Source organism: Meleagris gallopavo, chromosome 10, assembly GCF_000146605.3.
Source record: "Meleagris gallopavo isolate NT-WF06-2002-E0010 breed Aviagen turkey brand Nicholas breeding stock chromosome 10, Turkey_5.1, whole genome shotgun sequence".
In the NCBI taxonomy this organism is placed as follows: Eukaryota; Metazoa; Chordata; class Aves; order Galliformes; family Phasianidae; genus Meleagris; species Meleagris gallopavo.
The window spans coordinates 23220613-23245438 of NC_015020.2; the positions used below are offsets into that span (position 1 = coordinate 23220613).

General features: G+C 38.8%; 1 protein-coding gene across 1 annotated transcript; it reads left to right on the forward strand.

The window, feature by feature from the left end:
- Positions 1-17: 17 nt before the first annotated feature.
- Positions 18-24558, forward strand: LOC104912449 (oxysterol-binding protein-related protein 9-like). The gene is made up of 4 exons (XM_031554914.1): positions 18-239; positions 8796-8846; positions 12642-12720; positions 23678-24558. The coding sequence occupies exons 2-4, from the start codon at positions 8808-8810 to the stop codon at positions 23821-23823; spliced, it is 264 nt and encodes an 87-aa protein (XP_031410774.1). The 5' UTR covers positions 18-239; positions 8796-8807; the 3' UTR covers positions 23824-24558.
- Positions 24559-24826: the final 268 nt, after the last annotated feature.

A 24826-nucleotide genomic window follows, 5' to 3' on the forward strand; every position in this document is an offset into this window, starting at 1 on the left:
GTGGCGGTAGGCGCGGGGGTGGGGGCGGCCCTGGGCGGGGCCGTGAGGCGGGAGCGGCCGTTGGCACTGAGGGACGTTCCGTGGCGGCCTGTAGAGGCTCCTTCAAAGCCGTGTGCCTGGGTGCTCTGCCACAGCTGCGGTATCGCCATGTGCCCAGTTCGCTGCCTCAGCAGCAGGGCGCTTCCAGTTCGACGCTGACTTTATGTTTCCTTCGAGGACTTCCCACTTTTGAACGCGAAGTGTGTGGAACAGCAGTGACACAGTGCATTTCTTGCCTCTTTTTCTGTTAAGTGCTGAACTGTTGTCTTGGTCAGCTTCTTACTTATAAAAACGGCATTCTTACAAATACTTTCACAGTACGAGTAAGTGTAAAACTTCTGCTCCCTGAATCTGAGTTTCCGGCTCTGCTAGGGCAAAGCTTAGCTCCCCAGCACCACGAGTTGATAACTCAGCATAAACCAGTTATAAAACCTAAAGCAGCACTAATTCAAAACTTTACCTGCATCTGGGATATGATGGAGAAATAAAGGTGCCTTTATAGCTTTTTAATGGCTGTCCGTATGTCGGCTGTTTGAGATGAATCACTGAGTGAAGGTCCAAGGTGCAAAGTCTTTTTACGCTCAGCTGCAGAAATAGAAGCAGTCACTGACGGCCGGTGAATGATAATTCTGGTTACTGCAGCCACTTTCTGTTGTCTTTACCAGTTTAATGAATGCCAGTTCTGAAATCTCATTGCTTCCAATGGTTAGCTATCCCTACGTACACGTTACACGTCAATATAACTTAGCATGTATTCTGTTATTATAATGACTTTTAGTTCTCATATTAAAATGTTCTTTTTCTCTGCCTTAAAAGTTCTACTTGGGATCAGAAGATCAAACCGCATTTCCTGCTTTGTGCCACTGAGTCACCATTTCTACAGAATGCTTTCTGTGTTGGTCTGCAAAGTTCTTCAGTTTAGAATGGTAGTTTCCAAGATTGTGTTGAATAAGCAATAATAATTAGGAATGTTAGGAATTTGGGAACTTTGTGTAGGAAATAGATGTTCAGAGATTTTTGCCTGTGTTGCTGTGTATGTGTGCTTGTATTTTGAAATAAAAGCTTACCTGTGTGATGAAGTGCATGCAGCTAAGCACTGTTTGCTCTGAGCCCTTTCAGCCTGAAGCAATACAGTTTGTGTGTGTAGAAGCAGCTGCATGATTCTGAGCCTGAAACTGGCCCTTCCTGATGTTCATAATGCATGGGTGGGGTATGTTGAGATTGTTTCCACCTGGCTGCATAGGTGTGCACCTGGAAACGACTTGGCTGATAGCTTATGGTTAACTCATCTACTTTTACCTTCTTGTCACCTCTTACAGACTCCTTAGCTTGTTTCAGTCCAAAAATTTGTGCACGCAGGAGCCTTCTCCAGCAGGTGCAAGAGGCAGCTGGCCTTTGGCAGGGGAGCTGTGGAAAGCTACAAGCTGTTCATGTCTGATGCAGCTGAACTTTTCACTAGTGAGCGGTACAAAAGAGTAGATCTGTTCCTAGGCGTGTCCTCGTATGGTTGTATTTCATCTTCTTGCATAATAGTGTAGAATAGGCTGCAGAAGAGTCCTCTTCATGTGGAAGGAGTATCTAAAGAGAGCTACTGTACTGTAGTATTGCACCTAAATTAGTATGCCTTTTCTTTTGCTAGCTATTATAGTAATTATTAACCTACGTATGTTTTGAATACATACATGAGGAACAAATGAATTAAATTACATTCACATTCCTGACGTGATAAAAGATTTCAAGGAGTAAGGCAAAAGTTCTTACGTCAAGTTTGCTCTTTTCTGTTTCTTTTTCTGTAGTTTGCAGTTTGTGTTTGTACATTTCTCAACAATTCTCATCCTCAGTTTTGCTTATAATTGTATTTGTGTGAATTTATTTATGAGTGATATACTCCAGAGAGTATGACCTGAGCTTGCCATCCAAGTATTGATCATCTTTACATGGTTTTGCTCAGATAAATGATTTGTCTAGTAGCAGTAAATGGTTGTTGTTTTTGTTTTTGTTTTGTTTTCATTTTAAGGAGCAAAATATGAAATAAATGACTGTGTCCCATTTTGGATCAGTTTGGCCAGTGGTTTGACAGATTGTTTCATTCCTTTAACATTCTTTGATTGTGAATCACTGTTTCTCTTAGAGGTGCAGCAAATGCAAGGCTACTGAAACACTGCATTTTTTCAGAGTGTAGCTGGAGGCACTGGCAATATTTAAAAGAAATGCCTGCAAGTAGATTGCCTCTGTTGTCACAGGAGTTGTAAAGTTGTTCCTTAAGCTGGAATACAGCTGAGAAACAACTTTCTGCTGATTTGTTTTTTCAGTTGAGTTCATTCTGTAGTTTTCTTTCTGCATGTCAATGTGAAAACGTGTTGGCTTTGTACTGGCAGAGAATGTGAAGACAAAGAAATTGCTATGGAGGAAAAGGGAGGTGAAAGCAACTTGCTTTTTGTTGTATTTTCTGCTAGCAGTGCTGTCTTAAATACGCAACCCTAGCTGTGATTGCCCTTGGGGATCCTGTAGAAATAATCCAGGGAGCCCCTTGAGATTGAAAGTCTGATTTAAAATTCTTGTTTCATCTGTATTCTGTAAGTAAATATTTTAACTGTATGGAAAGCTGAATTGGCGTAGCTGTGCGAACAGCGCTAACAGCAAGGCCAGGATACAGGGAGGGCAGTTCTTTAAAGTCCTTTAAAACTTCATAGCTATTTGAGGTATTGCTGGAACTGCTGCAGACTTTACAGCTGCCATGAGTAGAGACTGAGGGTTGAAAGAAAAAAAATACCCTGTACGACAGCTCCGTAGTGTACATTTTTGGAACCAAATGGGATAGCCTCCAACCATTTTGTAGTCCTCCTACCGATAAGTTCCTAAACAATAGATTTAAATGCTTAGATATTCTGTTGTTGTTGTTGCTGTTAGTTGTTCCATCAAAATACTTTTTAAAACACATGCTTAAACCATTTCAGGAGCAAAGTCTGTATGAAAACAGTTGGTAGGAGGAAGCAGTTGTGATGTTGCAACAGCATTTTTCTTCTTAGGCTTTTAAAAGATTTCTGCTGCTTGGCAACTTAGTTACTGTGCTGCCTTGAAGAACTGATTGTGGAGTGTATGATCCAGATGTTAAGGAGGAAAGCTCAGATTTTGCCACGGTTTTGTGAATCTTTCCTTGATGGTAAACTGAAAACAAATCTCACTAACCTGATTTCAAATGATGCCTCTGAAGCTGGAGCCATGGCTCAGTGCCCCGATATTAAGAGACTTTCAGTTGAATATATTTTCCTGCTTTTTCCAAATACAGTTTCTCAGTCAACAGCTTTGTGCAAAAATCTGAGGAAAGTAGGAAAAAAAACTGCTTTTGTACAGACATATTTTTTGAGGTCTCTGCTTTCCATTCTGAGCTGATGTGATGAAGTTTCTGCAATAATTTGGTCTGTCACATGCACTGCAAACAGCTCTGAATCTAAAAAACAAACAAAGCTCTAAGCAAACTACATGTAATAAGAAGATAATTTTGAATTTACAGATGTGATACAAGTCTTAAGGTGGCTGTTACTCAACACTAGATTGAATTATTTACCTAGTTTTAACTGTGTTTCAAAGGTCTTTATGCCCTAAATTTTTACAGGATTATAATTTACAGAATGGACTCCTTATAACAAACAAAATGCATACCAATTTGTCATTCTTATCCTGTGTTCCTATGCATGTTTTCCTACCTGGATATCTAGCATACAGTGCTCTTTTAAAATACACAGGTATGGCTTTGCCTTGTATATCCTTTAAAGCACTCTTTTTATAAAGAGAAAATTATCCATAAGGAATTTGATAGACACTGTATAGTTCTATAATGTGAGAATATTCCTGGGAATTAATATATATTTAAACTTGGAAATATTTTTTCATCATATGTAATAACTCTGCCTGTGTAAATTTTGTGCCCTACAAGATAGGAGTGTGGGAAAAGGAGAGGCAGGTATTTCCATCTGCTGGTCTTAGGTATGTGGTAATACCTCTTCCTGGGGGTTTGAAGGTTGGGAGATAAATCACCAATTAGACGGTAATAAATCAATCGGTTGCCATAATTCTGTCTGTAATGTAAGACCCCTTACAGTTACACAGATTTTAGTATCATCAGAAATGTGGTCTTTCAGAAATCTGTTTTTTCTCTTTCTCAGATAGCTAGGGTTTCATGATTGGTGCTGGATTTTCCTCCTGGGGAGTATATTCATGCAAAGAATTGAGCAGTACTTATTTCCTGGAAACAAAGAGAGGTGATGTCTGTGTGACACCATTTCAGTAATGCTTCATTAATACCGTTCTCTTCAGTATTTAGACAATGTGTCTGGTTTCAGTTCTCCCAATACCTGATCATCACTTTGTGCTGCATGTCTGTGGTGTTTCTCATCTGCTATAAATATATTGTGCCTGCTCAGATTTGTTTAACAGCATCTGATGGGGTAATTTTGTATTAGCACTCAGAACTGCATGTCACCTGCCCTCCCAAAGTCAGCTGTGTTGTCTGCTCCACTGATGTGATAAGTGGAGCTGGGTGCTCATGCAGGTTCTGAACCAAGATGGGATGGTTTGGTGAAGCAGTAGCATGCAAGTAATGTGCTAATTGTGGTTCTGAAGATTCTATTTACAGAAAATGCTAAAAGCAGTTCAATCCTAAAGTTTTCCAGCTGATAGAAGGCAACTTTTCTGGTGTTCATTGTCATCTTCAGCTGCCTACATGTTCCTTTCAAAAAGCAAACTGTAATATGTGCTTAATTTGTAGAAGTCAGTTGTTGCAGCCTTTATGTCAGTGCAAATTAATACATGCTTGTGCGCTGTCAGGTGAGAAATGTGTTGATTTAATGTAACTGGGACTCTAAACACGTAAGAAGTACCATGCTTCTTAGAAGCTTTTGCTTCTACTCGTTGTTTAGGGGTAGCTGAGCTTTTGGCTCCTGCTTTATGACTATCCACAAAAGTCAAAGCATTAGGCACAGCAGCTGCCTGTAGTTGGTTTTCATTTCAGAGCACGCAGTGAGATGAGTTGAGATCTCAAGCAACTTTGGGGTGTCTTTGCCACTGTTTCTGTAAATTTTACCTGACCCAGAATGGTTAAAGTAGCACTCTGTAAGCACCGCCAACCCCAGCAGTTAGATGTCACTGCTGCCTCTGTGCTTGGGGAGGCCCTCCTTTCAGAGGGTGAGCTAGTGGAATGGTCTGGGGGCTGTGTGTTGGGGTTTTCGATTTGTCACGTTTTATTTTGGCTTGAATAATGAGTGTTGCCTTAGCATTTGACAAGAACAATAGCTGTTACACAAGTGCTTCTGTACACGTAGTTAAACTGCAAAAAACAGTGTTTATAAATAGACCTTGTTTGACATTCCTCCTCCCTAAAGAGAAATAAGTGATGTTATTGCTCATCTGTGTACTTACCTTAGAGATTTCTTTGGCAGCACCGTGTCAAGAGCGTTCTTGTTCAAGAGCCTGTGCCTGAGAGGTTTTGGAGGCAGACAGCAATGGGATTTCATATTGAAATCTTAATCTTCCCATGCAAGAGCTGAAAGCAAATGAAATAGTTCTAAAGATGTGAAGGGGGATTGAAGGCCTTAGGGAGGGCTGGGTTGGGATCTTAACTTTGTTTCAGTTTTCTTTGTTTTTAAATAGACCCTTTCATTTCTTGAAGAAGATGTAGCTGGCATGAAATGTATGTTAGGTCAGTTCAGTACTTGATCAAACTTCACTGTGTGAATGTCAAAAAGAAACTGATGAAGGACAGATTTTTTTTTTCTTGCAGATCCATACAATACATACAATCTCCATGCAGTAACATTGTATATCTTTGTTTGTTTTTATGAGTTTATATTTGAGCTTCAGCTGAGATTTATCTTTTGTTGCCTTCTGCTTGTAACCTATTCAAGTCTGTTATCATCAAAATCAGTACATAGCATATGGAGATTTAACTGGAAATGTCAATTTAACTAGTTTTAAAACTGATCACTGAAAAAAAGATAGCTGCGTGTTAAAATTTATATATAATAAGAAAGGAAAAAGTGATTTTTTTTTTTAACACCTATTCCTAGAGCCTTTTCTGCTGTTTGAGATTTTGTTCAGAGCAATGGAACCATTCCTCAGAACAGTTATAGGATGCTTTATTTATTTAGGAATTCTTGATCAAGCACTGGGCATATTGAAAATCCATGCCTAATGTTCTCCCTTTCAACCAACAGGTAAAACTTCCAGCTTTGAGGGGTAGCTGTCCAAGTTTTACTTTTTGTAAAAACCTACTGGGAATAGAGAGAGGAACAAATATAGAAAATCAACTGATCTATGTTTTAAAGTCCTCTTTTGCAGCAGTGAGTAAAAGTCTCCTTCTGAGAGTGCGCAGCGCAGTTAGTGAGGATAGCTGCATGCTTCAGTTTGGATACTAGAGGGAGAGGTGCTTCATTCCTTCAGAGTGAATTAGATTTGCTGCTTCACTGTAATCATGTGAGCCAATTAAAGCTGTGTCTGAAGATGGGGAGATGTTCAGTATATGGGTCCACACCAAACCTGTGATTTATCTTGTGAATCTCTTTGCAGACTAAGAACATTACGCGCTATAAAGTTTAAACTCGATTTCCACTCCATTAAAATGTGATGTGCAAGAAAAGTAAAGGCTTTTATAGCACCTTTTGTGGTTGAGTTTCTAATCAATCTGTGCAAAGAAAGTCAGGGTTGTTAGGATTCTGCCCAGCATTGCATCAGGAATTGCTCACATCATCCTTGCTCTCAGCTGCTTCCAGAACCTGAGCAGGACCAAACCTGGTGCCTGCCTGCACTCTGCTCTGCCAGCTGCCCGGATTGCTTCTCCTCTTTCCTTCTGCTCATTTGGAGGTGCATCCTCAGCCTAGGTATTATTTTCTTGCTGAGCTCATGCCAGTATTTCTTCTGGAATCCACTAGAGGGAGCAGTAAGCTCTCGGTAGTGTTCTCCCATTTCAGGCGTTCACTCCTGGCAGTGAGCATAAAAAACCGTGCGTGTAAATGTACTTTAGTGAATTGTGTCCCTAGTAACAAAACTTTTCCTTCATTTGAAGTTCTGACTATTGTGGGGCAAAAGAAGGCGATAGCAGTGCCTTCTACTGAGGTATAAGCACTATAGAGTGACAGAAGATGACAAAGAAACATAAGCTCACTCCTTCCATCAACCAGTGACAGCTCAAGAGGAGTGCAGTCTCTAGGGATACGCTGCTCCCTCGGCTGCCAACCTTAAGTGAGGGTGAGCAGGACTGAACTTAGCCTTCACCCCTTCCAGTCACTCAGGTGCATTGTGTACACCCAAGCTCCCTGGGTTGGCCATGCCTTCTCACCTGGTGCTCAGCCATTGGTTCAGGCCATGACCTGGCAATTTCCATGCATCGCTGTATTCTAAATTACCCTTAGTGAATAGGACTTGCTGTGACTGCTTCATGATTTCCACGAAAGAAATAGCTGTAATATAGCTATAATGGAGCTATATCTCTCAAACGTGTGGCAGATGAAAAGTATTTTATTGCTGTGAAGACTGATAGTTCTGGTTCCTGTCTTTTTTTCCCACTAAGATCAATCTGATTTTGTTGTCTAGTAGCATCAGTGAAAATAGAGCTGGTCATAGTCACAGCCATATATTGTCCAGAATGAAGTATTCAGTTGGAAAGAAGAGAATGTTTCAGAAAGTGACAGCAAGAGAACTTGTTCGTGTGATTGCAGAGGTAACAAAGTTTCCATGACATGAATGAATGCAGTTTGGCTATCAGGGTGGTAACAGAGAAGGGGCTGTATTGGGCCAGAATGCCTTTGTAACTAAGGCTGCAGTGGCATGCAATACATCAAATCAAAACCTGAAGGGGAAGTAACTGAAAAACAGAACATGTTTTGTGTCTGTAAGAAGGCAAAATATTTAGGATTCCTCATAATGTTTCCTTTTTCTTCCCTTATCTTAAAGGATCAGAGTGTATGGTACTTGAGCTTGCCAATGTTGCTTGAGCTTGCCAATATGAAAACATTTAAAATATTGGTGGAAAGTTACTGACAAACTCTATCAGTGGTAGGAATAGCTGGAAGTTTAGAACAGTTCCAATCTAGAAGTGGGTTGGGTATCTATAAGTAGATGGACTGTGCCTCAAACAGAGACAGTAAGGAAGAAGTTCAGTAATTTACATGTTTAGGTCCTGGTTGTAGATTAAGGAATCCTGTTTTCTGATCTGGAATCTGATCACTTAAATGGCTATAAACACAACTTTTCTAACTCTTGGAATAAAAGCAGGATGTAATATCTAGGAAATAGTCAGAAACTTGTCTGAAACATGACACTTACATCTGTATATAAGGGATGATAAATACAGAAAACTTTCTGACAGAAATATAATTTGATTTGTACAAGGACAGGAAGGGAGGAAGATGTAAATCAGTACTCTGCCAATTTCAATTTTCCCTAATAAATGACTTTCTTCTCATCTTCCTACTTTCTATAAAGGTGTGGTCTGCATCTTCTAAGTATTTCTTCAAAATACCTACAGAACTTTTTGAAGCATGATATTGTGTTTTTATGTCTGGAAGCAGAACTTCTTCATGCTGTGGTGCTGCGTTCTCTTTCGTGTCAGAACTAATTTTGTAAATGGGATTGTTCAATCAGTCAATAAAACACTATACCAAACTGTCTTTTTTTTTCTTTCTTGATTGTCTTGAACAACTTTCTCCTTGCAATTCTTACTAAATTTGTTAATCCAGTGTTCTGTTTTTTCTTTCTTTCAGTCAAAAGACAAAATGATGAGAGGATCACGCCGAGGATGTGTTAGACTGAGAGTGAGTATATTTTCTTTAGTACTTAATGTCTCACTGTGGATAATATCTAGGGGAGAGAACTGCAAGGAGACTTTTGAGGTTTTGCTCTGTTGCTGAATCTGCAAAACACTGAAGTAGTAAAAGTATTTAAAGAAAGAAAACATTAGAGGTCAAGTGACATGCTAGGCTAATTGCATTCTGTTATTGGACTTGATGATCCTTATGGCTCCCTTCCAACTCGGGTTATTCTGTGATATTGTATAAAAGCATTATGTGCTTAATACATTGTCTAAAAAGCATCATAGGATGAAGTACTATGGGTTAATGATAAAATGCTGCAATAAAATTGCTTTTTGCAGTTCTCATTTCATGTGAATATAAAGATATGTAAGTTCTACAGCTACAGAAGTTATTGCAAAACTGCTTTCTTTCTGTTCTTCTGGTTTTTCTTTATTCTGTTCCTGTGTCCTTCATTCTGCTAGTTCAAATGCTGTAAGCCCACCACCTGACTGTGCTTCATTCTGGGTACTTGTGTAGTAATGCCACACAACCAGTTGTCTGTACAGAAGGAAGGCAAAGTACTGGAGTTCTTGAAAGGGAAGGACAGAAATTTTAAAAATGTCTGCTGAAAGAGGATAAAAACTGGGGAAACTGAGGTAGGAAGTAGGAAAGCTGAGTGTTCCCTGTCTTGCCTTGGGACATTGTGTGGGTTGAAGTGACGCTACTGAAGTGAGCTGGGAATGCTGTGATGGCTTTATGTGAGCTCAGTTTCTGCTTTCAGAAACTTCTCTTGCTGTTTTTTCCCCATTGCTCAGAGAATTTCTGGCTCCAGTATGCTTTGTTAGGAGCTGACCTAAACAGGATGGATAGGTCAGAAGGGTAATGGACATGAATGGGAACATTTTGAGTCTTGAAGAGAAATATAGAGAAGGTGATCTGTGGCCTGACACAGAATCTGATGAGTGTTGCAGTAGAGCTCTGTCTTTTTTAATTGCAGTTATGCCTTCCTTCTGTTGTTAACACTTTGTGATCTTCCCATGGGCCTATTAAAAGAGTCCCAACAACTTTAGTTAGGTTCATACAGAGAATCCCTGTTCATCTGCGTTTCAGATGATTTTATTGCACTTTTTGCTTTTTAGTGTATTGGTGTCATGATTATAACTTCTTTAAGGGTGATACAAACTCAAACAACTTTTTGCAACGTTACATTTCTAAAGATTTGTAAAATTGTTTTTTGCATTGTGTAGCAAAATTTAGTCTGAAAAACCACGTCTGTTTTAATAGTGTTGTGAGCCTGTCAATGTGGAGATTGGCATCAGCCTGTCATTTTAGGAAGTATTAAAAGTGAACAATCTGTTCAACATTGCATTATTCATTTTTACTTGCATTTAAGATAAAAGAATCCTTCTCTCTTTCCCCATCTACCATGTTCCCACCCCAGATTACTCTTAGGAATTTTGCAAAGATTTGCTGACTCCTTTCTTGGTTTTTTTTGTGAGGGAGGAAGGGGCCTTTCTGCTTTTGTAACACAGCTCTTCTGGCAGATGACAATACCAGGACCTGAACAGATGGGCTTCTGCAATGTGAAATTCTATCAAAGAGGTTTTCTGTTTAGAGTAATTGTTGATTTGTAACTGTAGGTGTGAACATAAACAAACATGTGATTTCTAAAGTACTTCCTTTTTTTTTCTGGAATGCATTTTTAAAAGCTTGTTCCTTGCCTTTTTTTGTTCTATACCTGTGCTTTGTAGGCTCTGAAGTTTCACCTTCAAATTCTGTCTTATTTTTATTGTCATGGATTATTTAGGAAGGTGTGGTCATAGAAGAATCTATGCCATCTGTACGATGCTTAAATCCTGCCTAAGCTTTCTGTAAGCAAAATGCTTTTGGCTGATCACTGGTGCACTGCATGATTACCAAGTAGTTCTCAAATACAAGGCATTTACTCCAAAAGTAATGCCTCCTATTTTATTGCCTTGGCCCATGAATGTGCCAGAGGCAGATGTTGGTGGTATGGCAGCAGAGGTTGAGCATTCTTTCCAATATTATTTTGTTGCCATGTGACAGATGGCAGTGGAGGGGTAGTCTGACAAAATGATGTCTGACATGGAAATGGATATGAAGCAAAGATGTGTCATTGAATTCCTCCATATGGAAACAATTCATCAACGCTTGCTGAATGTTTATGGAGACCAAACAGTGGAAGTGAGCACAGTGAGGCTGTGGGTGGTGCATTTCAGCAGTGGCAATGTTTATGAGCAAGGCATGCAGGCTCTTGTTCATCACTGGCAAAAATGCAGGGCTGATGGCAGTGACTGTTGAAAAATAGTGTTTTGTAGCTGAGAATTTGCTCTATCAAACAATGTTACTGTGCTCTTTGTTGTAGTTTCCGTGGAAATAAATGGGAGAAATTACTTTTGGAGTGACCTGTGTGTAATGTGTAGTCATCTGGTTGTTGTAATGCATTGTAAAGTATTCGGAATTACCCTGGGTAGGCTGTGCTTCTTGAGGTGCCTCTTGTTTAGTGATTGCAGAGCTGTCCTTGAAAAATGTGCTTTTGGAGAACTTAACTGGTGCACTAATGGTAGTGGAGGGGAAAATGTCTGGAGCTCTTCTTGCCTGCTCTATAGTCCTGAGGTACACATGGTTGGTGCTGTTCTTGTGTAGGATCTGTTCCTTCCTTCCTCTACCCTGTGGTACCTGCTGCCAGCCCAGCAAAAGGATGCCATCAGGCAGACATAGAGGAGCTGTGAGGAACATGTGCAAATGAAATTGACAGAGATCCCCCTCCCATAGATCTGTACCAAACTGATTCTGATGTTTTGGCCAGCCCAGCGCTCAGCCCCTCCTCTGTTGCTGACACTTGTTGGAGCTGACTCAAGTTGCTACTGTTACTTGTGGTGTACTTGCACAATAAGGGCAGGATGTACCCTTTAAATACATCCACCTGCCAGGGATGTCTTCCTGATTTGTGGGAGGGGGGAAGGACATAACAGAATGTGATGCTGGATCTCTTGGAAAAGGAGGAAAGAAATTAAGTAAATCCTTTGGGGATCTTTGAGGTACCTTGAACTACATGTCATAATTTGTTTGGAGTTGACAGAGGCTTCAGTGTCTTCCTCCCCTGGATGAAACTGTGCTATTTGTTATGTATTTTTGAGGGGGAAATGGGTTAGGGACGGCAGAAGTGGATGGATTTGGAAATAGCTGAGCACAGATCGCCTTTATCTAATCTTCACATTCCCTTCTGAGATGTCACCACCAATAGGAAGACAAAGCTAGCAGCCTTTGATGCATCCCACTGAGTTATTGTTGGTATTTACTCGGGGTCTGAGAATTACAGCATGCAGTGTACCACTGACACAACATGGGACAAATGCATTTTGCTGGAATGATTTTTTTTAGACTGGTAGATGAAATTAGGTCAGGAGAGTAGAGTAGCAGCAAATTAGTATTTTCTAGACATGGAGAACACTTAAAAAGTATTGCTCCCCACTTTTTAAAATACAAGTTGAAATGTAGTAGAGAATAGTAGAATATTGTTTATTAGTGATGCTGCAGGATAAAGCCACCACTGCAAAGGTAAAAGATTTGCATTATCATCCAGCAAATCACTAAGTTTTACAAATATTGTTTTTTAATTCTGTATTCTATTAAGGAACTGACAATCCTTGATTAAACAGGGAATCTGCTCTTTACAGTACTCGGTGTGCTTACAGTTAGTCAAGGCTTTTTAAATTCCAGTGGTGTAGTGATAGAGTGTATGCTGCTGATGTCACTGCTTGCCTTATCAGGATTTTGTTCTTTGTTTCACAGGGAGCTGTGATTGGTATAGACGATGAGGACGACAGCACCTTCACAATAACTGTTGATCAGAAAACCTTCCATTTTCAGGGTGAGCTGACAGAAGAGATTGTTTTTTTTTCCTGTAATAGATTCCACTTGTATTTGATGGATGATTTTAAATGTTTGGCAACAGAACAGCGTAAATGAGCACGCTGAGAACATTCTGGATCCAGGGGTGCTGCAGGTTAGGCAGGGATTTACATCTGCAGTGGATACATATATGCTAGAAAGAGACTGATTCTGGCAGGATTTGGAGATCTAAAATACAAAGAATAAATCACTCACTGGGAGAAAGTAATGGGCTTCTGATTATGGGTTTTGCTTACTGAACGTTTCTGATCTTCGTTATCAAGATACAGTTATGCGTTTCTATATGAAGAGAATCAAGACTGGTCGGCAGGTTGCAATTTGTATCCAAATAGAACTTAATGCTCAATTATGAGGAGACTAGAGGCAACATTTGGTTTAAAGGTGGAGCTTTGCTTCAAGATTTACCAGCTTGCATTCATTTCATCTACATTTCTGTGTCTTGTCTGCCAGTCACCATTTCTCTGCTATTATCCTTTTATTCACATTTACTAACACCAATGCCATCTGCCACTGCTATGTTTCGTCATTGCATGCTATGGTTCACCGGTAGAAAGGGTAAGGTACTATTATCATTGTTATGTTCTCCTTAAATGATTTTATCTGCAGCAGTAGAACAAAATACTGTGATGATATTGTCTGGATAACTTCTTTTTTTCCTGATGTTAGAATTCTAGGGAAGTCTGATTAAAATAATTTTCGGCTGATGTTTGTTAGTTCCTTTGCTTTTCCTCTTACGTGAATTAGCTGAAGAATGAAATTATTTTGCATAGAGCTGGAAACTAAATATCCAAGAGGCACATTAGCATGTAAGCAGTTATTAATTTTTATAAACTGAAACAGTTCTGTAGCATATATTGTACATATTTTTTAAATCAGTGCTTTGGAAATGCAAATTATCGTTAATCCTTTTGTGTTTGTGTGAATATTTCTGATGATAAATATTTATTATACACCATGTTGTCGCTGGAATCTGCATTCCTTGTGCTACAGTTCTTCCTAAATGCTGCTGCTGTACTCTGGCTTTTCACTGCATTAAGCCTCATAAACATGCCTTCATAATGCTGAGCTAACAGTAGTACTTAAATCTACTATTCCCAAGGATAGCTGATAAAATGCAAGGTAACTGCTAATGCAGTAATGGAATGCGGCACTCTGGCAGTCTTTCAGTACTATGAAGTTAAATACTGCTGAATATTTGATAACTTGATAGTGGTAAATCTAGAAATCTCTCATCTTTAGTTATTAAGATAAAACCTTTGTAATATGTCTCTGACTTACAGTGATATCATGTGTGCTGTATTCACTACTGAGTAGCTAAATGTCTTAGAAGATTGCTAGTATTTGGTATATAGTGTTGTATACCAGATACTGCTGTAAATAATATTGTCACATAACATCTCATGCTTTTAATCTTGATCTGTGTGCATTTTATATCAAGTCAGCAATCGTATGTATGCTTTTTTTAGTGCAAAACTAAGGTCTTATACAGTATTTTCTATTAGCATATTATTAAACTAACATCCCTGCCATCCAGCAAATTGTAATGATGCTAGCACAGTATTAAAATGTATGTCTGTAAAGTGAAAATGTGAAAATATAGGTAAGATACTGGTGCTGAGATATTTTGGTATACAGCATCCTCTGTGGAACTCTGTAGTTTTTATGGTCAATGTAAATGTATGCTGTGTGTCTCATACAAAGTTTGTTTGTTTTGTTAAATTCACTCAGTATTATATAGGCTTCAGTTATATGAATTGTAGATCACTGTCAGTTATGGATAATTATGCAAATATTACAGTACGTATTCTGGGACTACAGAGGATGTAGAACAGACTCCCAGACTACATGCAGTATTGCTAAGAATTTCTTTCTATGATTTTTAATCATGATTCCAATAGAACTTTTGTTCTGTGAAATAGTCACAGCTGTGAATGGATCCACCCTTTGTAAGAGAAGTCTTGTACAAGAGAAGAGAGTTTCTGAAACAGTAACTTTCAAAACATACAATATCTTCCTTCTTATCATTTTTTTTCACTCCCAAGCACAGACAGAGGTCCAGACAACATGGGGTCTTGTTGGGAAAACATCAGAGCTTTAAAAATATCAAGATTTCAACCATCTGCTGATGTGTGTGTAAGTTAAGAGTCCCATTGCAGGGGAACAATTTCTCCCTAAGGCTCCAGACAAAAAATGTTTTTGTGTACTCATACTTCTCAGTACCAATTGGTGAAAGTTTGGATCCTCTTTTGCCTCATTGAAATTTTGCTGATGGGCAGTGATAGATTTGAAGGAAACAAAGGAAAAAATTCTTACTGGATTTTGTATTTCTTAATTTCAGCTGTTTAAAATTGCACATCTGTCAAACACTCCAGAGCTCTAAGTAGTGAGATGAAGACTAAATAAGTCATTTAAAGCTAACAAGTTGTCACAGGATGTTGTTTCCACGTGTGTGAAACTGAATTTCCGAAGCACTAAACCTCCAGCATCTCCCACTAAGATTTGCTTCCTACTGGATCTTGGGAAATTCAGTCTTTCCAGTGTGTAGTTTGCACTTTGTTGCTGCTTGAGGAGTCTCCCCTTTTTAGTGGCCATGTTTATATTGAGAATTAGTAAAAGTTGAGAAGGTTTTATTATGAAGAAAGTGCAGGCTTTGAAAGGTGACTGCAGAAATAACAAATAGCATCCATACTGAATACGTGATTATAAAGGAAGGAATGGAATTGAATACATATGGGCAATAAAAGAAACAACATATTTTGATTTTACTGTCAGCACAATTTTGGCTCTGTCATGCAAATTATTTCCCTACATTTGTTGTTACACATTGCAGTATTGGTGCCTGTTTACTCTCTGAGGTTGTAAAGGAGGGGCAGAACATCTACAGAAATTTTAAAATATATTTCAGAGTAATGTATTTCATCTCCTGATTGGTTGTTGTTTGTACATAATATATTATACAGTTTTGTGGCTTCATTTTAAGGCTTCCAAATGAGGTAGGTCTCAAGGCATTCATTGCCTCATGGGTTTGTTCAGTTCACATGCACAAATCTGTTCAAGTAGCTGAAGACATTTGGGATAATACTGTTACTTTAATGCACCTTCCTGTCAGGAAGCTCTTTCTTGATACTATATTTTTTCATGCTGCAATACATATCCCTGTTCTAAATGCTCCGCAACCTTCAAACGCTGTGAGTTTTTTTCCCCATTTAATATCTTCGTTTAATCACCAAGTTATAAGCACTTCCAATCTGGAAAGTAAGTTCTTCTGTCCTTCATATCACTGCTGCTCTTTCTGCTCACAGGGATGCTCATGACTTGAATTCAAGAGTTCAAGATAGTTTGGCAAGTGTGTTCTTGCCTTCTTGATGTTCAAATTGCTCTCTAACCTGAACCAATCACAGCTTTATTTGTATTGAATTACTTCACTAAGCATACATTATATTCAGAAACAAGAATTCAGATTTCTAAACTCCTACCTGAAAACTCAGCTCTTATTTTTACAGCACACCTCCTTGGAAGGCAAACAAGTCCTGCACTGTTTTGTGTGTGTAATAAAGAATTGAAAGATGGGAGCAGTTCAGTGCATTAATCTGAGATGATTTTGCTTTAGCTTTTGTCTCTCCTTTCCTATTCCTGCCACAAAAGTAATCTGAGAGAGGAAGCAGGAACGTTGCTGTGCAGCTGATTATCCATTATGTGAGTCCTGTCAGCTGGTAAAGGTAGATATTTTTCCCTTCTTCCCCATCCTGACACAGTTTCTAGTTTATTTTGGTGATGCATTATACATAGCATCCCAGCTGAGAAAAGAGGGAGGATATACACAGCAAAAGGTAGTGCTGTAAATGCAGGGAACTTTTGTTAACATGTGATACAGCATTTACCAAGGATATCCCAGGGCCCACAAAGGCCTTAGCTGCTGAGCAGTGTCAGAATTTGGGATTGTATTTGTGTTAAGCTGTCAAAATTAAGTATAGTAGCTTTAGATCTGTATTTCAGTACTGCTTGGGGAAATGCTCAGTATTTATAGCTTCTTGTAAAACTTTACCATTGTCCACCACAGGAAGTACAGAAACTTGCCCCTGTGGTGTAAGAAGGCAGTTCAGTCCATCACATTACCACATTTAAATGACACTTCATGAATTGCAGCCTTACCTCTGAAAAATCTTGAGAGCTTTTTAAATTTTATCTGATATGGAAAAAAGCCTGCCAAGGGATTTTGGAGTAAAATCTTGTGTGCTGGTTTCCTCAGTGATTTTTGTGTCTGTTATGACTGCATCATTTATCCTGACCTACCATTTTTCAGGGCTTTTTGGGGGTTCTGGTGATGCTGAAACAGCAAATCCCTCTTTGTTCTTTGCTTAACAGTGCTATTTTAGTTAAGGGGAAGAGCAGCTACGTAAGGGCAAAATTTCCAGACTTGTCTCTTCGTACTTTTACAGCAGAACTGAGCTATCTGTCCTCTGTTCTCGTGATAGAATAGCTCTGCTTTCTGAACCTGACAAGGTCTGTGCTACACAGCATTCTGAGGCTGAAATAATCCTCCTCTGTTTGGCAGAACTGCAAAAATTCTCCTGAGAACCAGAAGTAGGTTTAGCTTTTGCTGTATGATTTTTCTGACATCCTCTCTATTCGCTCTGGTTGTTTGTTTTTTTTTTCTTACTAAATTCTTTAGTAACATTTTGGGAAGTCAGAACTTGTGACCAAAGTGCAGGGAATGGTGCCTGGCTCTGCTTTTACTGTTTCATGCCATTCCTTTTTGCACCCTCAGCATCCTGTATTACAGTTGTTCACTGTTGAAATCATTTTCTTATCTTACCATGAATTTACCATCTTAGATGGAGCTGCCTGCACTCAGTTTTCATGGTGGAAAATTTTGAAATTCATGTGAAAATTGGGAGTAACAAAGGAGAAAATACTTTGAAACAGTATCTGTATGTGTGGCACGTTGTTTTATTTATTGTATTTATGTATTTGTTGGTTTTTACTTTTGGAACCAGTTGGAATCTATTATCTGAATTCAAGGTATGATACGTAGCAGCTGTTTTGAAAAGGAGCTTTGTGAGTGTGAGGAATGGGGGAGAGATAGTCAGGAAAGGTTTCATAAGGACAGAGAGATACTAAGAAGTTCAACATTTTCTTCTGTTTTAACAAGAAATTCCAGGTTTGACACTTGGAATTGACACTTCGTGGTGAAAACACAGGTGCCTGCAGGTTGTCTCACATTGAAAAATGCTTGATTAGTACATTACAGATTGTCTGTGAATTCCCAGAGAGAACCAATAGCTTCCTGATCATAGATTGTCTTTGTCACAAAAGTTTCTGCCCGAGGCTGCATTTATGCACTGATTATAGAGCTCACTCAAAAAGCAACCTGTAAATTTGATTCCAAATGACAGTGAAGCAATGGGGAAGTTGTAATGAGGTAACAGTGAAGCAGCATTTTAACTGATTTCTTAGGATCACAGATAAAGCTGCTTAATACATTGCGCACAGGAGACCATTTGGTGCTTTTTCTTTGGACAAGATTAGACTTTGTTTATCTATACTAACTGCACTGGAGTCTTCAGAGGGAGAACAAAAGGAGGGTTGGTTTCTATGAATGGATGGAGAATGGCATCAGGAGGACTAGGAGAAGGGGAAAGAATGATTGTGACAGCTCCAAAATTATACAGAGGGAATAAGGCACTGAGATTGTGTTCAACCTCCTGATAGGTGTGGAAACTGTGTGTGTGTTAGAAGGATACATATAAGCAATGAAATGATGGTATTTTGGTATGTTTGTAAGGAACCCTGCTCTATCTTGTGTCTTTCTATGGTTTAAAAGGCCCTCGGTGACTTCAAAAAGCCGCTTAGTTAACCACAGAACAGCCCTTTGACATTGGCTGTGAAGTGTGACTTTTCCGCGTTATTGGGCACTACTGATAAAATCTCTCAATTGAGATTGGTGGTAAAAATCCTATTGATCTCAGTATAGGAAGAATCTCATGTTTGTCATCTGGACATTTTTGTGTAAAGGCTACCGCATTACTTCTGACCTCGGGTGAGACAATATGGGATTTTTGTGTCAAAATCAGTGGAAGTTTTGTCTGAATTAAAGACTGCATAATTGACTCTATTGACTCTGGATGTAATAGACTTTTTTTTTTTTCTTCACTGAGTTCTGCCTGTAAGTAGGTCACAGTGAATGAAAATAAAGTATGCATTTCTCTCGGAGACAGTATGGTATATTTATAAATAACCTTGTGTTTTTATAACTAAATCTTGAGGCTTTTTTTTTTCATCCTGATGCCCATGCAGACACACACAGGAAAACAAAAAGCACCAGCTTGCTGATTCTGAGGTGGTGTTTTGTATTTTCACTGTTCCAAGTACTGCTGTGCATGACCTAGAAATGCTGCTGGGAAGCACGTATTGTGGAGAGTTGTCAAACTTGCTTATATCTAATCTTTAGATGCTATCAAGCTTAGGCCAGAAAAAGCAATGCGTTACGTTGTACTTTAGCATTTGGTTGAACACATACAACTTCTACACAACAAGGCAAATACAGGAACTCTAAATTGCAACGTTTATTCTGTATTTGGGAAATTATATATTATAAAGGCTGAGAGCATTTCATGTGCCACCTTTTCCTCATAATATAGATTTCTTTTTTAAACCCCTGTCATATCCTGCCTGGCAGTTTGGGAGATTCAGAGATATAAGAGCTTATTTTGGGCTTTGTGAAGCATCCTTTTTCTGAACGATAGAAGGCCCTCAGCAGAAGCCATAATTCTCATCTTTAGTGCTTTTAAGTGGAATCACAAGACATACAGTTTGTACAAATATTATTATCATCCTAAATCTCACTGCACTGAGCTTGCATACTGGTTAAGCATGCTTCTCCTACAGGTCACAAATAGGGCTGTGGTTGCTTTAAGGACCCAGCTGCTGTCTGACATGCCTGAGATGTCGCAATGAATTATGCAGGTAACTTTCGAAGGATGTGCTGCAGACTCAAAGGATTGAAAGGTTAAGCATAAGGGAACAAATTGTAATTTCTCTTCTAAGTTCTAGTTCTAATAGAAAAATGTAACAGGAGCTAACTGACACAATCATAGTAAATTTGCAGTGTTTCAGGCGTTCAGTGATTCCTGCCTCTTGCACACAGCAGTGAATGAATCGCTGTGTGGATTTAGCTGCTTCCATTAGCAGATGTTCACTGGCAGATTACAGTAAAAACTGAGGTAATGATGCTTGCATTTAAAATGGAGAAGAACACAGGGACTGGTTTTGTTCTCTCTGCTGCAGATATTACACATATTTTGGTGGGTAGCTGATGCCCAATACCATTCATATTTGGCTGACAAGGTAACTACTGTGTTTACCCATTGGGCTAAGGCCACAGTGCATATTCATACAGTGATGTGGGCTCCTCTGTTTCATTGCTGTTTCCAGTTAGTGTAATAGCATTTCAGTCACCTTTCAGCAGCTGAACACCTCTATGGCTTTTAAATGCCAAAGAGTTCTCATTTAGATATAGTGTTCCTTGTTTGATTTTGTAACTGTCAGCCTAGCTAGAATCAGCTTAGGGAAAGCAACTCAAGTCTCTCTCTCTTGTTCCCTACCCTTCATCTCTTTGTCAGAGCTGTTGTGAAGAGGAACCAGACATTGTTCTTCCACATTTAGAGATGCATAGATACTGGTGACATTCCCTGGTCCTGATACTAATTGCCTTATCCCAAATATGTTGGCAGAAAGAAATTCTGGAGTAATATTTCCCATAAGAACTGGAGCAGAGGGGAGTGGTACTAACTTTAAAATGGAGCCTGGTCAAAGCATGACAAAGGTCAGGCTGACTTCAGGGTGCTTGTGACAGGAACACTAAGGGATGAAGATTAAGGAGCAGGGTGAGTCTCCTGCCAGCTGAAGAAATCCTCCAGCATTTACTGGAGCAGAGCAAGTGCTACATAGTGTGCATCACAATCTTTTTAGCTGAAAAAATATTGGGAGTATTTTTATTTTTATTTTTTCCAAAGTAAAATGCAACGAATAGCCAGCTTTTCCTACAGATAGATGGATAACGATCTCTGACCATTGTGTGCAGATTTTTCCCATAAATTGTTTCTGAGTATGTTAGCTAATCTCTTTTTTGAATGTTCCCATTGATTTTTATTTTTTTATTTTTTTTTTTCATCAGGGATCTTTTGGCAGCTGTTCAGTTCTAAATTGCTTTTACCATTAGGGAGCTTTTACTTGCACCTAATCTCACAGCAGCCATTTTGATGAGATTTAATGTAACTTCTCTTGCAGCTTGCTTTAATAAAATCTGTAACCTACTGCTTTTCCATGATTTTTTTTTTAAAGTGTGTATAGAGGAGAGCTGGAAGTATCCCTTAATGGTGAGAAATGGTCTGAAAGTAAGGTCCTGATCAGAAAATGCTGACATGGTTAGAGTACTGCATCTTTATGTGCAGTAAGCTGTCTTCTCATGGCGATATTTCTGGGTTTTTATGACAGAGACACTGTCTTAGTAGTAAGGCTGATGAGATTTGTGCTCTTTACCTACAGATTGATCATGCTATGCTATAGCGTTGTCATTTCTCGTATATGAGGAAAAAAATATAGCTTGTTTTTTTTTTTCTTTCAGCTGAGCCGTGGCAAAAACAGCTGTAAGATGGGCTATCCAAGGAATAGAACCTCTGAAAGTTCTGTTTATTTATAAGCATGGGAAAGAGTTCAGCTTTTGAGCTAGACTGAATAGTTGGTTTTTAGGTCTTCCCTGTTGCTGTAAGCCTTCTCTGTTCTGTGAGTACAGCACTTGATACACAAGTCCAAATGTGATAACCTTTATTAATGGGCCACTGTGTATTGAGATTAGTGTTTAACTAATACAGTGACCTCCTTTGCTGGCAGTCTGGAAGGTCATAGGAAGTCTGCTGCAACACAAAGATTAATTCACTGGTCCGCAGCTTAATTGTTCCTTTTTCAGTTAAAATAGTCTCTGCAAAAAAGCATGAACACAGGATTGTTGTATCACGTAATTTGTGAATTACGTACCAGTCTGGTCCAATGACTTGTGCCACGGTTGTCTAATAAGGTGTTCTTTAGGACCAGGAGACAGTTATGTGAAAAACACAAACAACAGTGAAGAAAGCAAGCCTGAGAATCCTTGCATAGGCTGAAATACGTCAACCACTGCCACATAGAACAGGCATTCGAAAATTTGGCAAAAAGCAGGCTAAGGGGTCTGCTCTTGCTAAGGAGAGCCAAAGAAGCAAATAGCAATTTCAGTTAACATTGGAGGAAAATGTACCTGAGAGAAAGTAATAAATATTTTTTTCAAAGGAGTTTTTATTTTAGATATTTGGAAGACCGATGGTGCTATTGAGCATGGGTGGGTTTGGGCTGCAGAATTCTGAAGAATTAAAGCAATGGATGCAGAATGATGAGAACGGGGAGACTGAAAATAGCATTCTGAGGCTGGAGAGTATATTTCAATATAACAACGTAGGGATATTTTTTCTAACCTTCATAACAAATAAGTCAGGAATCTTAGTTCTCGGCTGTATAATAGGTGCTAGCTCACTTCAGCTTCCCTTGCTTTTAGCAGACTTCTGTTTCTTGTAAGCACCTTCCACTTGCATGAGGAATGAGAAACAACTGCCAGTAACTATTCCTGTAGTTATCTGGAATCTGTACAGGGGCCAGTGTATCTACTGTCTACATAAAGCCTTAGGATTCTTTTTTTAATGCACCTTGTGTCTGCTTACTCTGCTCCTCAACTTTTTAAATGCTCTTCCAGCACAGCAAGGAGCTCTTTGAGACCAGCAAAGTGAAGATGTCATATCTGGATTTATACATGTCTGTATAGATACACTCCAGATTATTCTTTGTTCTTCAAGGCTCAAAGTTACTGAGTGCATGCTGGCACAGAATTTTAATGGATAACTCAGTACAGGTTCCTTGTAACTAAGAAAATGTAAAATGATTTAATTAATTGAGGAAGTGTCTGTGCAGACTTTCTTCCTGTGTATGTCCCTGAAGATGGACAAGGGACAAATAATCTCTGAAACAGAAATAAAGCAGAATCACTCATGTAATATTATTATATTTAAGTTGTTCTTTCTTTATATATATATATGTATCTGTTGAGCAGAAAAGCACGCACCTCTTTAAAATGGGCTCAGATTAAAATAGGTTTGTTTATATAACAAGTCATTTCTCCATTGTAAGTAATGATGACACTGAAGAAACACTCCTGGTGTCAGTGATGCAGTAACACGGCCATTTTGTCCCCTCTGCTCCCACGGTGTTAAGTCATTCTTTATAAGCATATCTTTCTGATGGGTACTTTTTGATTGAGAAACCCAAACCAAATATTTGTAAAGAGAACTGCAGCCCTGACAGAAGTTATGCTTACAAGAGTCTCGTGCATGCAAAGCCTCACCGAAGTGCACTGTGATGCTGTCAAACATCTACATACCTGAACATTCTTGCATCTAAATCAGCCTCAATTGTTATTGCTATTAAAGGAATATTAGAAAAAGTGGCGTGAATTAAGATAATCAGTTGTAAACAAACTTAAATTCATAAGAAAAGGAATAATAAATTCTTAACTTAAGCAGGAACTGAGAATATTAATAGTACGGAGAAAAAAATTTCTACAAAGCATAGATTTTTTTTTTTTTTTTTTGCCTGCATGGTTACTTAAAACATCTCTCCATTAACGCAGATGAGCACAGTAATGTTACGGAGCTGTAACCATGGAAAAATAAACAGGATATTAAGAAAACTGTGGAATTATGTCCTTGATAACTTAAGATAAATATTATAGTTTTGTTTCCATATTTAGTGAGAACATCAGAGCTGTTTGCTTATGGCTTTTAGTACATAAGACTCCATGTAACTTAACAATATCTTTTGACTCATTTTTTCAGCTCGAGATGCTGATGAAAGGGAGAAGTGGATTCACGCTTTAGAGGACACCATTCTCCGCCATACCCTCCAGCTGCAGGCAAGTTTCACTTTCGCTCTTACTTTTTTTACTTCTCAGAACAACAAAGTACAGTGGTATGACTGCTAATATCAACCAGATCTTGCACATCTACTTGTTCTATGGCCTGTGCTGTCAGACACAGTAAGATATCAGTGTAAGTACCAGAGATCAGCTTCTAATCTTCCCATTACTGTCTTCTTGTCTTACCATTGTGAAAAGTCAGCATGAAACTTCTCTTCATTAGTTGGTATTTTAATTGGTTCCAGACTGATAGTCACACACTTAGTTCTTTTTTTTTTTTAAAAACTGAGAGTTGGTCCTTTCTGAGTCAAGCAGAATGAGACATCTGGAAGACTGATGTATGTTTGTGTGCCATCTCATTTTGAAATTAGAGCAGTAACACTGAACCTCTGTATGAATAGCAAGAATGGTACTTCTGTTTGAGTCCACTGTACTAGCTGGATGTTGGTAAGTCTCCGGTTTTGAGAATGGATGGTGGGCAGAGGGTGGTTTCTCAGCACCGTCCTACACCTGAGTACATCTCAGTACTCAGTATTCCCTCAGAAACCCAGACTTCAGGGAGGGATTTTCTCATACCTGGTTTGACAGTGTAGAAATACAAAGGAGGTATTTGCATTTGTACTGAATAAAGGTTTAGAATGTTTTGAGTACAGTGAGAGAGTATAAACATAATAAAATCCTTGATATCACAAAAAGGGAAGGAGCTTATAAAGACTGATTTATGTGACATTTACTCAAATTGAAGAATTAGAGCGAGCCTGAATTGATCCCACTTGTGTTTTCTCAGTCAGTTTAATTTCCTGCTAAGAAGTGGTTGGCAAGTTTTTTTTTGTTTTTTTTGTTTGTTTTTTGTTTTTGCCTAAAGCAGCTTTTCGTGTTCCTTAAAAGACCACAAACAACTAAATTATTACTTTACCTAGTAATATTTGAGGGAGTAAATAAAATCTGTGACTAATAAGAGACATCTTCAGCCCCTGAGATAAATTCAGCACTGAGAGTAGAATGTCACGGGCCACAGTACTGCGTTCGCCGTTCATTTTCAAGAACCTTTTCCAATATGCCGGCTATA